This window comes from Borostomias antarcticus (genome assembly GCF_949987555.1).
Source record: "Borostomias antarcticus genome assembly, chromosome: 23".
Classification (NCBI taxonomy): domain Eukaryota; kingdom Metazoa; phylum Chordata; class Actinopteri; order Stomiiformes; family Stomiidae; genus Borostomias; species Borostomias antarcticus.
The window spans coordinates 6,222,019-6,238,776 of NC_140256.1; the positions used below are offsets into that span (position 1 = coordinate 6,222,019).

The 16,758-nt window shown below is 41.4% G+C and overlaps 1 protein-coding gene across 1 annotated transcript in view; it reads left to right on the forward strand.

Moving 5' to 3' along the window:
* galnt9 (polypeptide N-acetylgalactosaminyltransferase 9) overlaps window positions 1-16,758 on the forward strand; it is a gene marked incomplete at both ends in the record, with an annotated part of 63,298 nt that overhangs the window by 11,680 nt on the left and 34,860 nt on the right. Inside the window, 2 exons of the mRNA XM_084457676.1 lie at window positions 4,523-4,689; window positions 14,609-14,783. Of these exons, the coding sequence (XP_084313802.1) occupies window positions 4,523-4,689; window positions 14,609-14,783 (342 nt within the window). The remainder of the gene's footprint in view (window positions 1-4,522; window positions 4,690-14,608; window positions 14,784-16,758) is intronic.

The window sequence follows — 16,758 nt, forward strand, 5'->3', positions numbered from 1 at the left end:
TGGAAAAGAGGATTTGAATAAATTACTCTTCACGAGACAGCCAATTCCACAGCGAGTCTGTGTTACTGGTTTTCACAGTCATTTTCATGATAGTGTGTTTTGGTTTCCGCATGATTGCTTGTTTTCGCCTGATTGTTGATCTTGTCAGTCATGTGCGTTTAACACCGTTTTCACAGGGTTGGATCTGTTATTAATAAAGCATGTGGTTAGAATACTGAATCCTCCATGGAATTCATAGTGTACACCACACTTCCTTTTTAGATGAACAATTATTGACACTTCCATCAACAAATAATATTGCTCATTGAGCTGTCCTCAATGATTTGTAAACAAGTTATTTCAGACAGAGAAAAACCTCCACGTAGTAGTTTAGAACCATATAGAGTACAGGCACAGTAAAACTACTGTATGATGAAGATAAAGTGTTGTGTGTTCCATGTACACAATGGAAATCAATATGTTAAGTTGAACTACAGGTATACACTGTTCCTATGTATTGCCAGACTGCTGCATCTGTGTTGAACTATAGCTCGGCTGAAATTAGAACAGCACTGTCCATTCATCTCCAATGACCTTGATGATGTGATTGATTAGACATTAGAAGCACAGAGATTTCATCGGTGAGACTAATTTCTCAATGTAGGAACAGAAGTGCCACAGTGTACAGTGCCACAGTCATTCTTCAGGGTGAATTGCGACATTGCTGTTTGAACATAACTGCATTTCAATGTGAGATTTGTGTAATGGTCTTTTAATTGCACAGGAGTCATTGAGCAGAGGTCTTTGAGGACTGTAGGGAAGCAGGCCCATGATTGAATGATCTCCATATTTTCACTCCTTCTTCTTGTTTACCCTATCCACTGGATATGATATTGATTTTTCTCCTTTGTAGGGATTTAGCGGCCTCATCACAAACCTATTAATTCTAATTACGCCCACTATCGGCTCATTGTACAATTTGGATTCGTAAAGTGACCGTTTCTAAAAAACAAAACCTATTATCTGTTTTCAGTGTCCATTGGTCTGCACTTTATGTGGCCATTCACCTCCAGTGGTGACATTTGTAACTGAAATATGGAGGATATTAAGTAGAGGATTTATAATCACTACGAGGTGGTCACAGGCTGTCCTTGGGCGGCCGAGCTACAATAAAAGCACCTCTGTGGGAATGGAAAAGAAAAAATATGCAAGTACCTGAGGTTTACCGAGCGTATACAGCACAAGGATAGCCAATGAATGAAAAAATAAAACAAAGACATGCAATTTGCCATGCTACGTTAGCTCTCTGTTGCCTTGTTCATACAGGCTATGTTGTCCCTCCCCAATCCTCGAGAATCATTCTTCACAATAATTTTCTGTTTCAGTTACTATCACCATAGCATCTTCAGTACAGTATGTCCTCACTAGCATGACGAATGTCATGTCAAAATATTCATTAATATTTTAAAGTCTATAGATGAAAGGCAAAAGATGCTGTTGTTACCTGAGGATCTCTCTCTTTGCCTGCCTGTCACAGAGAGATAAGTCCAGAGTACAGCAGCAGGAAGGTGAGCGAGCAGGGTCTACCTCGTCTCGTAAGCCTCTGATACCACAGAATGGGATTGCCAGGTCACGGCGGCGACCATTTATAAGTAAAAGCCTTCGGATCAAATTGTTGCTCCTGCGACAGCAGTTGAGTTTATCTCCCCAACTGGGCAGAGAAATGACAAGGCAAATGATTGTCTTTGGGAGGAGAGCTTTCTCTATTGGAAAGTTGCTTTCACATTTCCTGTGCTGCACGGGTTATCGAAGGTTAATGTGAAATTTCACAGCAAATAACAGGTCTGTGGTGAAGCAGACGGGCTTGGGCCGGGCCTGCCGTCCGCGCCGCGCAGGGGGGAGCAGTATGGGAATAGGTCTTAATTTGGCACTCCGTTTCTGTCAGAGCTTGTTCCAGGTCAAATTATGAGAGTTTGCCAGTAAGCTCAGTTCCATTACAAACAGATGAGTCGATCGCTCATCCTGTTATGGCCTACAAGCATCCTTTGGTCCTGCAGACAGGTAAAAATTTTAGGTTGAACAATGTCTGAAATTGGATTCAGTAACTAGGGCAATGTAACTACTGTACAGTATTACTTTACAATCTCGAGACAGAATTTTCGCCACAGACACAAGAACTCAAGCCAAAGTGATGGTAGGACTCTCCCCTTCTGACAGCTACAAGACATTGATATGGTAATAATATTCATTAAATATATGCTGACCATTAAAACAATCTTATATTTAATTCTGTTTTTATGGTTGTCATCTCATGGCTGTGTCTTTACAAAGGAAAGCCATTGCACAAAGATTCACTTGTACTCACTGCCAAAAGTGTCATAGTATTTCTGTGGCCTGCATGGCTGATTAAATGAGGCAATGGAGAACCTTGGTAAAGGAACAAAAGAAACTCACTGAGGGAGAAAAGGAATGCATGTGGACGAATTTCAGAGATATAGTGAAAGGACTTATCAATCAAAATGAGTGTGTATCTCTGCTCGTACAACTAGAGGGAGGCAGGTGCAAAATATGTACTGTATATTTTTCATTATGAGACAAATGGGTATTGCATAGCCTCATTTTTTATTAGAACTTAAATTCCTATACAGTATCCTGTCAAAATCCTCAACCATAGAGACAAGTCCCCTATATTTTTCTCAGCTGTGAATTGTTGTAGGCTACAATGCTGGAAACTGTACTGTAGTTTTCTTGAGCTTGAGGACTACCGTTATTATAGTCTGAGTGTGTTCTTAGCTTATACAGTGTACAGTAATGTACAGCATATTGAAACCCTTGAGCCTACTACCCTGACTCCATCACCTCTCAGTAGGAAACCACCTCAGTCTTTTCTCTCCATATCATTGTCAGTCTCTCATATCATGTCCTGTATTTGGAAGTCGGAGACAACAGTCAATACGGGCTAATCCCACATGCCTTTGATGGGACTTTTGACATCATTGGTCTGGAGTAGGCTACTGACTGCACACGCGCACACACACACACACACACACGCACGCACGCACGCACGCACGCAAACACACACACACACACACACACACACACACACACACACACACACACACACGCAAACACACTCACTCCCCAACGAGCTTCAGTGGGTAGAGGATGTAGCACCACAGTGGGTGCCATCTGCTGCCCTTGTATCCCTCCAGGTTGGCTCTACCGTTGCCGGGCCTTCGGCGTTGATTCACCCAACATGACATGTTTGCGCGTGACTACACCTGAACTCAGCCCCACACTACCGGCATAGTTTAAATGGCTCCCACCAAGACAGAGAATCCTGTTATCTCACCAGACAAGCATAGAAGTGTGCAGAGCTAGCCTGAATGTGTGGACCATGCCCACTAGAGGACTAGTTTTATGTGAAAGATGCCTCAATTTGCAAAACAACAGATGGTAACAAATTTTTACTATGTTTTGCCAACCTCATAATAAACACTTAATTTCAACCAAATAATAGAACATTTGCAGAGTGTAAACAGAACAGAACAATCAATATGAACAAATGAACAACACAACAAGATGGTTAGAGAACAGAAGCAAGTGTAAAACATTTGGCTGTTGTCATAATAACATAACTGGAGTGGTGGGGACTGCTTTAGAAAAAACTGATCATTGGTGCTCACGGTTACCATATAAATCAGGCATCCTTAGCAGTGTGACCAATTTTGCTCAAACTGTCTTCATTGCTATGTGACTATTAAAGGGAAGGGGGAGAAATCAGATACTGTGGACTCTTAAGAACAAAGATTATCCACAGAAAACAGGAATAAAAAATAGTGTTGCATGTTTGCATTTAGCTTCACAGCACAAATGTTTTATGTGTATGCATGCATGTGCGTGTGCATGAGCGTAAAGTAGGTGCTAATCAATTAGTTAACTCAGTCAATGAAAATGGCAACATGAAATCATGTTCCAATCATTGCTCCACAGACGCAGTGGCCGTGGTGTCGATGTAATCACTGGCACCCAATTGTTGCCGTTTGAGAGGTTGTATCTCCAGCCAGAGCCTCTGGGCTGAGGAGGATGGAGGAGAGCCCTGCACCGGTGTTATCCTTCCAGCCCTGTTTTTCATACCTTACAGTATCTGCCTTTAGCCTCGCACACTTCCAGCTGATATATCACACTCCGCCTACTAGATTCAGAAGCTCCAATGCTTGCTGCACAGCAACTGCTAAGAAACAAAACCTCAAACAGTAGTTTGTGTTCAAATGGAATGGATTTTTTTTTTCAAATGGAATTTCCCCCGTCCTTTTCGCTTGGAATGGTGATTGTTTTTTTGGAAGCCCACTTAAGACGGCTTCCCTAAGTGGTTTGGGTTTTTTCTTAACATATAGACATCTACTGTCATCACCGATGCGTGTGAAGGGCAGAAGCAGTCCTTCACAAGATGATTGCTCACTTGGACTGCCTGACAGAACACACACTGCACCATTCTGCACTCCACAACTCTTATGCCCTGCCTCCCCTCCCCCCCCCCCAGGTGCAAGCAGCTGACCTATCCGGAAGACCTCCCTCAGATCTCGGTGGTGTTCATCTTCGTCAACGAGGCTCTCTCAGTCATCCTGCGGTCGGTTCACAGTGTGGTCAACCACACTCCGGCTCACCTCCTCAAGGAGATCATCCTAGTAGATGACAACAGTGACAGTGGTAAGAGATCCATCTCTTTCTATATGAAGCATGTTACTCCACTCCAAGCTATACTAGGTATGCTCTGTCCTGTATAAAATTTGACCTTGAACACAATAGCCCTTGGGGCCACAGTGCGTTATTGTGTAATGTTGCTATAAAGCTGCTACGTAAGTGCTGAAAAGGCAGGCCAAGTATGACTTTTCAGTCTTTGGTACAGTAGTATGAGGTTTTTGTCTGTTATAAATGAAATGGTGCCAGACGGATTCAATCATGAAATGAATAAGCAGAGCACCTTGACATGGATAGAAATTCAATTCATCCTTCTCACCAGATGCAACCTATCTGTGGTGCATTCAAATTCAGCGAACATAGCAAATGTTTGCGAACATTTGCAAACTATTTAAAACTTTTCAGTTAGCCTTGTGTTCGCCGCAAACGTTTGCAAACATAAGTGAACAGTCTGACAGGTAGTTTGCAGTGAACAACAATAGATGCTGGACTAAGGGAAATGTCATTGTATGATTTGAAATGAATTAATTGAATACCAGAGGCCCTTTTACTTTTAATGTTAAATTAGGTTGTACTAGCAGGGCTACATCCAAAATCTGAGAAGGTAGTTTGTGGTGAACAAAGGAAGGACAGATTGAAGGGCTCACTGTTCAAGTGTAACTGTTCAAAGAAAACATGTTCGCCACAAGCCCTCGCTTCTGTTCACTGAATTTGAACGCAGCCCTGATTTCCTACTCAGGTTTGCATCACACCACTGAACAGGTCACTGAGTCAATCTCACACATATTGAATGGCTGTTATGCTTAGAAAGGAATGTACATAGCACGTCACGAAAGAATAGTGGACTTGATAGTAAAAGACATTATACAAAGATTCCACAAAATAAACACACAGCAACATGAAATGCGCCAATTTACTGAACACAAAACATAAAACACCACCAAACAATATAGTTCCTCAAATTACAAAATGGTTGCCATACAACACAGGCAGGAATACAAGCTAAACAGCTACTGACTGGGGAGGGGTTGCTTTGAATAGTATATCGACCTGGACCAGGGCTACGTCTTCACAGTGTTCATTTCGTCAACGAAAACTATGCCAAAAATTAATTATCAACGGCCTTTACTTAGTTATCGTCACAAGACGATAACTAAATAAAAACTATTTTATGAATACTTTTATCTACTGACTGATTTCCGACGAAAATGTTTGGAAGATTTGGGAAGAGATCCAATCAGAATGCTGAGATTTCCTACACGGCTCACGCTGAAAAAAAATTGAACACAGGCAGGGAGAGCGCATAGAAATGATGTCCATTCATAGATGTTTCGTCCAGGAGTATGAGTTTGGAAATGATTGAGAAATGGTTAAATAATGCCTTACTCTTACACTCTGCTGTAGATTTAGTCGACTAAAATCTTAAGTCTAGTTAGTCAACTAAAGCTAGACTAAAACAAAAAAAATTCAGATGACTCAAATATGACTGAAACTGAATAGCATTTTTAGTCAAAAGACTATGACTAAAACTAAATCAAAATTTGCTGTCAAAATTAACACTGACGCCGTGCCTAACAATGCAAGCTGTTCTAAAATCACTGTAACCCACAGCCTCTCGTGGTTTATTGCTTAAGATAACCATTTTCCAACGTCAGTGAAAATGTACAAACATTCCTGTGTCAATCTCACCATGTTCCATCTCTGCAGTAACCCAGCAACTTTTACACATGTGACTGCTACAGTAATACACCAGGTGCTGTTGTCAATGAAGCATTCAAAGAGATGTTTGTTCTGGAGGTATCCTACACATTTGACCTTAGCCTTCATGACCAACGTCTTTAAGTACCAATCTCACCTGAATACTATCTCAGAGCTAGGGTGCAGATGCATACTACTTGTGTTCATATTTGGCAGCCTAGAACATACAAGTACACATTAGTTGATCGTAAGAAGGTTCCAACAACTGAGGATGCCCAAAAAGGGGGCTAAATGCCTTGCTAAGTACTGCTCTGTCTCTGCTGTCATTGGCAGCCACCATATACTGTACAGTATGGGGGAGACGCTGCTACTTGTACCCTTGAAGAATGTGTGAAAAAGAAAACTATGCCGCTGGTCCATGAGCTTGTGGGGCCTTACAGTGGGGAGCCTTCAGCACTTATCCCTGCTGCAGCATCTCACCATCGTGATATTTCACTGGGGAAATCCTGTGAAATTTCTGGCTGTGTTATTTCATTTCAGTGACGCACCACTGCCAGTTGGCATCTTTAAACAGATTTAGCAGGCTTGGTTCACAGTGTATTTCTCTTATATCTATATATAGTCTGATCATTGGATCATTCAATTTCACACATTCATCTTTTTTCTCCTTCGGGATGTAATTTAGTTATGATGAACGTATCTATCTAACAATTCAACATTGGGTAACACACTGTATTCAATAGCAGTTGGTATGGAGCAAGCCTCCGATATGAGTTCCGATATGAGTTTCCTAGTCCAAGCCTACCTCAATTAACTGGCAATTTTCCATTATTGTATATTGTTCAATGCCATTAAATGTAATGTAAAAACATTATTTTCCAAACAGTTTTATTTATATTTCTGGGGCCTATTATGAATACTGAGATGTTTGGCAAGCGGACACATTTTTCATGACACAGCCACATATCACTAGCCTACCCTATGGCAAAATATTCTATTTTGTGAAGGCCTCGTCTATGTGTCATATATCCCTAACATAAATGGGTATTTTCCAGTTGTTTGCAATTCATGGGGTAAACAGGTTTTTGGTGTAGGAGTAATTTCGCCCTCATTTTGACATAGCCTACTTGTTAGATAGCCGTACAAGTCTTAAAATGAAAAAGAAATTAATCTTACACCAAGCAATCAATGCCATGACTATATTGGTGACATAATTACATGCAATCAAAATTAACAAATGAAAATCAATGGGTAGGTTTATTCCGTCACCTATTTAATAATGCTGACAGTCATCAAATAGGCTATCCGTGTCCTACTGTATCTCACCACCGAGGTGAGGGGGGCTATGCCTCTAACCCTAGCCTACCTGACTCGCTCTTTTAATTCTTTCCCCTTGCAACCACACAACTTCTACTGGTTGAAAGAGGATATTTTACAGGATGAAACACAGGTCTTACAGTAGCTCTAATTTGAGATGTTGTTTCTTTCTCATTTATCTACTGCACACCAATAATCACAGACACCATCTTCCATTTATCCTCCAGAAATGAGACACACCCCATGCCACTCCTTTAAGCATACCAGTGATCTTAAGTACTGTAGCAGGTGGCATGGTCAAACACATCGAGAAGTAAGACGTAGTAGAAATCACAGACCATCTGGTGCCTGTCTCAGTAACCTTAAATGTGTTCAGCCACAGCCAGTCTCTTGTCCTGTCACAGAAACTCTACAGCTGAAATTAGCTCTTTTTAATGTCAGATCGTTGTCTAACAAATCCTTTTTGGTTAATGATCTGATAACTGAAAATAATTTGCATTGCATGTTTTTAGTCGAGACCTGGCTAAACAACTTTACTGCTTGTCCTCCAAACTATAATTTTTATCAGTCAGTTAGACAAAACAAGAAAGGACAAGGGATTGCAGACATTTTCTCTACTCACTTTTTTTTGTAATGACATTGACCTGGGTGAATTTACATCGTTTGAATACCTTGCTCTTGAGCTCAAAGCAGAATTATCAGTTCTCATCATTACATTATATCGGCCACCAAGATATTCAGTATTTCTACAGGAATTCTCAGAGCTGATTTAATTTGGTCTCACTAGATATGATAGATTAATCTTGAATGGAGACCTGAACATTCATATTAATAAGAAGGATGACTCCAGAGCAATGGAGTTTCTGAATATACTGGGCAGCTTTGAACTTACCCAACATGTAAATGAAACCACTCATCAGCATGGTAACACTCTGGACCTACTAATAACAACAGGTCTTAACATTGATAATGTATCAGTGCTCGAATTACATATTTCTGACCATCACTGTGTGTTTTTGATACCAACCTAATCTTAACAGAGACCAAAAGAGAAAACTTAGTTCAAAAGAGTTCAACAATATTATTAGATCATTTGAGCCATGCAGCTATGAATGCTCTTTAAATTAGATGGTACAAAACTTCCACAGTACCTAAGGTACAAAAGAGGTCAGCTGACAGAATCTCCCCATGGTTGAATAATAGCAGTGTTAGTGAAATTAAGAGGCAATGTCGGGAAGCTGAAAGAACATGGAGGAAAACTAGGCTTACAGTTCACTAAAATATATACAAAGAAACCATGACTGCCTACAACAAAGCAACATGCCTTGCAAGAAAGGATTACTTTCCCAAGATTATTACAAAGAATGCTGGAAACTCTAGCGTATTATTCTCCACTATAGACCAGTTAATCAACACTGCCCCCCCTCCTCCACAGCTCTCAGCACCAAAATGTGAAGAACTCGCAGCATTCTTCGATAACAAAATAACAATTAGAGCCAGTATTACCTCTGACAAACCTAGACGACCTCAGCAAAACCTCTAAAAAAGATGTAACCATGGGGAAATTCATACGCATCACATTACCAGAGCTTTGTAAGATTGTCACTACAGGTGACAGTGTAACTCTACCTCATGTCTTGACCCTGTACCTACGGAATTCTTTAAGCGGGTGTTCGACAGTGTTTCAAGTCATAAACATGTCTCTTCAAACAGGCATCTTCAATGATGCCTTCAAAACAGCTGTTGTAAAACTTACTAAAGAAACTCAACCTAGATGTTAATGCATACAAATAAAGGCCTATATCCAACCTCCCATTCATTAGTAAGATACTTGAAAAGATAGTACAATAAACTCCTTTCCTCAAAGAAAATAAGATCCTGGAGAAACATCAATCAGGCTTTAGTACACACCACAGCACTGAAACTGCTCTTACTAAAATTATCAGCAACCTCAGACTTTAACGCTGATGCAAATAAGGTCTCAATTTTTGTCCTATTTGTTAGGGCTTGAGGCTGGTGGAGGTAGGACCCAAAAGCAGACGGCAGGCAGGCAGCGCAGGTTCAAAAAATAAAGTTTTAATATAAAAAAATAAACTGAGGGACACTGGAACCCGGCCCTAATCAGGCTTCCACTAACATTTAGAGATGATTTTAAGGTCCTCATCCTTATATAAAAAGCCCTTAATGGGCGAGGACCCCCAGCCATTTAGATCACCTATAGGGTGTCAATATGAATTAAACCTCCCTCCTGACTGATAAGTGACTAGGAAGCCAGCATGGCCGGAAAGGAATGTATTGCCGTAATCCAACACATGAGTTCAAGTGCATATCGCATTATAGTGTTACATTATTTATTGATTGTATATTAGTATAACGCTATAGTGTTATTAAAAACTGATGAGGGGTCATAATCCTTAACACTGCTGCCATCAGTCAGCTGTTTGATTTTTTCAGGAAAAAATCAAACAGATCCTGTTTAACAATTATTATTATTATTATTTTTTATTTTTTTTACATTTCTTCAGACTTTCATGTACAAACTGCCTCATGAACGCAAGTAGGCTAGATCATTATTGCGCTAGGATATTCTTATGTAAAGCAATTGTCGCCCATACCTATATCTTACCTTTACAGTATCTTATTCTTTCTGCTGCAACCCTGTGAGCCTTGCAAGGGAAGCTTAAATAAAATGAGTGTAGACTTTAATTTATTTTATTAGTTTCAGTTTGGAGCAGACAGTGTGAGGTGGAGCAGACCATAATCACATTTTCCAGGGCTAACAGCCTACATCCATCCAAATTATTTACATACATTTAGATGCATGCACTGCCATTACATAATTTAATTGTATCATAATCATCTTTATTGTCGGCCTAGTAGGTAATAATGCAAATAAAAATAAAGATGCATAACACTGATGTGATGGCAAATGTGGCCCGGAGGTTGGGAACTGCTGCAGTAGAGCATAGGCCTACTATAGATGGCTGAATTTCAATAATGGATTTTTGCATAAGAGAGGTTTGCAGGTTAATTCCCACGATGCAGCTCGCTACTCTGCCACCTGAACATATGGAGTGGAAACATAGGCTGTCACCATTACACATGGTTGCTCACGTTGTAGGCTACTTAAGAGATGGTTGTTGTATATGGGGGCACCTCCGAAAAATGTCGGGACTGTTTGCAAACCTCCCTGTCACTATGTTGACTCATACCAACTGCCATAATCTGAATTTTGTAGGCTATTCTCCTACAAACCAATACAGACACAAAATGCATTCAATGCAGCTCATATTTACACAGCCGATACCACCACCATTTTTATGTAGGCTACGCAGCCTTATAAAATTTATTTAATTAAGTAAGCTACTGACAGCCACTGCTCCCTCCTCCAAAGAAACGTCACATCATTGGCTTTGTAATTTGTGCTGTTGTAGGCTACAACAAGCTCGCCCGGTACAACCTATTGTAACGGGCCTATGAACGGATAGGCGAGTGTTCAATCGTAACCTTTGATTGACTGGTGATTTTTAAAAAACAAAACATAATTGACAAAAGGAATTAACAATCACACTGCAGATTATGGAGAAAGTTGAAAGACAAATATCTGTTCAGAATTATAGGAATCTGGTGATCTACTGAATAGATTGCCTATACTACACTGCAAATTCACCTTGTAGTGTTGCCGTAAGGACATTTTACAAGTGTCTGTTCTGCTTAAATTTGAATGGCTTTTGAAGAACATTCTAATTGTTTGCATTAAACATGATAAACAGACATGTTAACAAGCGTTTCAAACTTACAGCAGCTTCTGTGAAACATTCGCAAACGAAACCAAAAGTGATGCCAAAGGCAAAAGCACATGCTTGGCAATATTTCGTATTTAAACCCAATGCTACTAGGGAACCTGATAACAGTAATGAGGCAATCTGTAAACTCTAGAGAGCCTTCTCTTTTAGTCTCCTGATTTCATGAATTGAATGTGGGACTAGGCTATAGACCATGCTACATTATGCTATGCGTCAATGAACAGTATTACTACTCCCGAGGGCTATCTACTGTATATTAATTGTCAGTATTTGTGTTCCTATATGTTTTTCACAATGTGGACATAAATATATTGTTAAACAAGAAAATGGGACTTCTGAGGACATTTGGAAGCTCCCATGGTTATGGGGTATGGTTAGGATGAGGGGTAAATGGTTATGGGTTAGATTTAGCGTATTAAGTATAAGTATAACAACTTGGTGTGTGTACAGTATGTGTGTGTGTGTGCGTGCATGTGGACATGTTGTGTAACAGTGTGTACTGCATACAGAGCGATGACTGAGTACCGTATGTGAAAAGTACAGAGGGAGGGGAGTGAGGAAGGGACAGAGATGTGGGAACCCTCAAGGGCGTGCTCTTGAACACTTGTACAGTACAAGTATATAAATAGAAGGCGCAGGGGTGGATCTGTACTGTCCTCTGATGAGCCACTGTGCCCTGTCTCCATGATGATGCAGGGGCGATGCGTACAGAGGTTCTGGTAGCTTCCTGCCTGCATGGATTGTCGCAGCCAAGCCTCCCACCCCAGAGAAGCCCATCTGTTTCAGATGAGGGACAGTGAACTAGATTCCAGCCGACACTTGGCCCTTCATCACTTGGCACAGAGCTGGGCCGCAGTCTCCCTCAGGTTGGCAAAGAACAGAGACGCATAAATAACATAATGAAAGAGGACCAAGTAAAGAGTCAACATTGGCACGTCCGCGCTCCCTGTAGAGGCTCTTAAATAGGCAACCATTTAGAGCCAATGAGGAGACAAAAATGGCAGCAATTGCCTCTGCCTCCACATGAGATCTGCCCACTCATCTGCCACGCCTCCTTTGTTCGGAGGCTTGTGATTGGTGATGGTAATTTGCGCTGATGCGGAGGCTGTAGAGGTTGTGACGTGTAGACTATTAACATGCAGGCTTGGCTACTTGACCTTTTCTGGCTGGATTTGCCTGCCCCTTCTCATTTGGAGATGGCTCTGTGACATGACCAGAGGAAGAGCGAGGATCACTTGTGAATAATGAATCACACACAGGAGGCATGTTGGCCTTGTCTGTGTGACACATATCCTTCGCCGAGACAAGGGCTGACATTTATTGGTGGCTGAGAGGTTTATTTTGGAGCGAGCTGAGCTAGATTCATGTTGTTCCTGATCAGCTTCTGCTGTGTGCATCAGGGGTAGCTACAGTACTTGTCATTGTTGTACACATATTATTATGTGTCAATGCTTAATGAGCCTTTACAGTACAATCCAATACCCAATGTACTGCAAGCATGATAAGCTAATGATTCATATAATAAAAATAGGGTCTACAAAACTGAGACCCTCTTGAATACAGCTCATGACATGGAGTCTGATTCCATTATATAACTTAATGGATACTGGCTATTAAATATATTATCAGTCCGATTATATTATAACCAGACTGTCAGTGGTAGGCATATGTAAATTATGGGTAACTCATGAAAAAGGTTTAACTGTTGAGTTATGAATGCATTGCCAATAGACCAGGTCCTTAATGTATACTGATGTTGGACCATGGTGAACACATAGACACCTAGCAGTATTTCCATTTGTTAACATACATCAAACTATACTGCTCAATACCTGGAGATGAAAAATGTGTTAGTCCTCAACCCTGCTTAAATAACCCAATATATGTTCACTTCTATATCTCATCTATCACGCACAGCAGCCTTCTACAATCTTTCATTTTCACCCTGAAATTCAATGGCTCACTGTACAGTACATGCCCAGTATGACTTCATTTCATATTCACAGTTTGATGGATAGTTATTTATTCTTTGCTGTGTTGCACTGCCAATCCTTTAAAATGTGTTCTTGGTCCATAATTCTCGCGCGGAAGCATTCTATCTTTCCATTTGTTTGTTGAGCGTCAAAGGGGAGACTATAGCTTCTCTCTTCCACAGCCCGGCAATTATTGCACTCTGTTGGGTTTCATCATTTTTGCCGTCTCAGTGTGTCCATAGTCTGCACACAAATCATATTAAGTAACCAAGGCTCAACACGATGATACCAGACAAACACCCAGTAGATACCAGACAGTCATATTTTTTTGTATAAATAACATTTCAGTCATTTTGCTTGGTAGGGTGGGGGGAGGGGGACTTTGCCCAGCATCTCCATCATTCGCAGCTCTCTCACTCACTGGAGAACTTCAGTCTGAAAAGTACTGTGCACTCCCAATGTACTGACAATACTTCCAATGCACTGACAACACTTCCAATGTACTGACGGACTGTATCCCCAATGACGGCAACTCCTTGTTCAGAGAGACACAGATTAGGCCCGGGGTTCATCCTGTGGTTGATTTATGTTCCGAGCCAAAGTCAGATCCAGGCGTTGACAAAGTCCTGAAGCTGCGCTGGCTCTGCAAGTGCCCTTATTACTCTCCCACCACCATAGAAAGTGGAGCACTCAGCAACCTGGGGGGAGGATTCTCAAACACTCATCCATCCTCCACAAACAGAGATTTGCTTGGGCAATTTGTAGAGCTTGTTGTTTACCTTCAGTGGTTTGTATCCAGTGAAGACAGCAACCAAAGGCTTATCCTTGAGAGTGGAGCAGGAAAATATTTACAGAGCAGCATGAATAAGGTCATCTCTGTTCGACTGCTCTAGATACTGTACGTACTGTATGCTGTAGTTTGAAACCATTCTTATCCTTGAGGCAATGATTAAAAATGTGTCAACACAAATTTCACAGGCAAACAATACATCGTCAATATTACATGCCAGAATATTTTTTGTATGCTGTTATTTTGCCATACATAATGAAATTGCATTCATACTGTACTTCATTTCACAGTACAGAAGCTGCTTCTCATTATTTCTTATAAGGTCATTTTTTCTGTCCATGCAGTGGAGCTGAAATTCAACCTGGACCAGTATGTGAACAAACGCTACCCAGGTCTTGTGAAGATTGTGCGGAACAGCAAGAGAGAGGGTCTCATCCGAGCCAGGATACATGGTTGGAATGCAGCCTCAGCCGCTGTCGTGGGCTTCTTCGATGCCCATGTGGAGTTCAACACTGCCTGGTAAGAAAACACCCCATCTCTCCTCTCTTTTTGGCTTTGAAAGGCCTGGGTAAACTATCATCCGTATCTATGAAATGCAGATTTGAGTAAAAAAAGAATTTAAAAAGTTTGATAAATTGCCAGCCTAATATTGCATAGTTAGCCACTAGTAATTCTACCTGAGGCAGCACTTTGGGGGAATGTGACCCCCATTTTGAATAGCAGCTTAGAGCTAATCAGCTTTCCCTGGGCCTACGCTCTCTAACTGTGAATAATGAACAGTGGAAGGATAGTAAAGACATTGTTTTGGTTGAAATAATGCTTTCTCACTGACATACAGTAAGCCGAGGACAAACATTGTTATGTCTGGGAGAAAATTAAAAGAGAGAAAAACTCCAAAGTTATTTTTTTTTGCCACATTTGTTTCCCGCTTGGCTCCATGCTTCTAAGCGTTCTGAAATTACTTCAGGGGGTCTCAGCCCAATGTCTGTCCGACACTTAGACTTACCACCAAACAATTCACTCAAGTGCTTGTAATTGGCACCTAATTTGAGCCTGTCATTTTGTCGGCTTTTGAAGACGGAGTGCAGTTTGTTCTCAGGGAAACTCGCTGCCTGGATGGAAGGAGGAATAGAGTGTAGGGAAACGTTTAGATTATAAATTGTCTTGCTGCTGTTTCTGCTGCAGCTCAGCCACTTCACCTAACAAGATACTGTCACAGCATCATCACTCATATTCACCCCACCAGGAAGCAAAGATCTTTAGTGAGACATTTAAGCTCATGACTTGCATACAGTAGAACTGAGGTAATATTGTCAAGAATATCAAGTATATGGAAATTGGCTTGGAGTCGTGAAAAACACTGTTCCACCCAGCATGATTATTAAACAGATTTGACATGATTAAATCAACAGCAAAGATCAAAGGCCAGGTACTGTGATTTACTACATATAACGAATACAAGGTCATACGCAAATATGAACACAGATATTCTGTCTAGTCTAATCTGATCAGGCATTCACATATCTGGCATTTTGACCCCTCATCTCACATTAATCTAGATCCTCCCCCAGGAGGACCGATGAAACCTAATGGACACTTCTAAACCAAAAGTCAGCCCCAGCCCCGTGCGCTGTGGGAGTGGGCTGCCTCAGCACCGGTGAAGCTGAAGATAATTGATACTCTGGTGGTTCCCTCATCTGTTTCCCCATCTGCTCCTTTTCAAAAATGGATGTGCTTTCCGCCCCCCTCAACGACCCCCTCGCCTCCTTAGAAACCACCGTCATTGTTTCTGATGCTTGCCCGCCCCACTCTCTCTTTAACATGCCACAATCTGTCTACATTTCCTTTGCGTTAGCTCTTCCGCCTCCGTGAGTCACATGCACTTCTTACTCATGTAGTTCTCACTTGTTTTTCATAACCTGGCCTCTTTGTTCAGCGTTGCCTCGTGTTTGCTTTACATGAGGCTATATTTGAACAGTGGCACATGAGGAGCGTGGCAGCTGATTTGCACACCTCTGATTCTCTCAGGGTGCATTTTACACAGAGGGATATGGAGATGGATGAGAGGATAGGCTCCTTGAAGGCAGTAAGTTTGTGTTACGGTTGTAGATGTGTGAGCATGTGTATGGTTGTGTGTGTGTGTGTGTGTGTGTGTGTGTGTGTGTGTGTGTGTGTGTGTGTGTTAGTGCGTGCGTGCGTGCGTGTGTGGTGTGTGTGTGTGTGTGTGTGTGTGTGCGTGTCTGTGTGTGTGTGTGTGCGTGTGTACACGCGCATGTGCCTGTGTATGTGTGTGTGTGTGTGTTTGCACGTGTGCACAGTAGTGCTATGCTGGCCTTTATTCAAATAAATTCTCCAACAGTAGCCATAGGTGTAGGTATGTGTCCATTTGTTACAGGGAGGAGGCAGCCTATTTATCATCATATGATTATGCACTATGGCACATACAGTGATAAGTGAGATGGATGGTTCCCCTGGACTCAGTCATGAGGCAGCT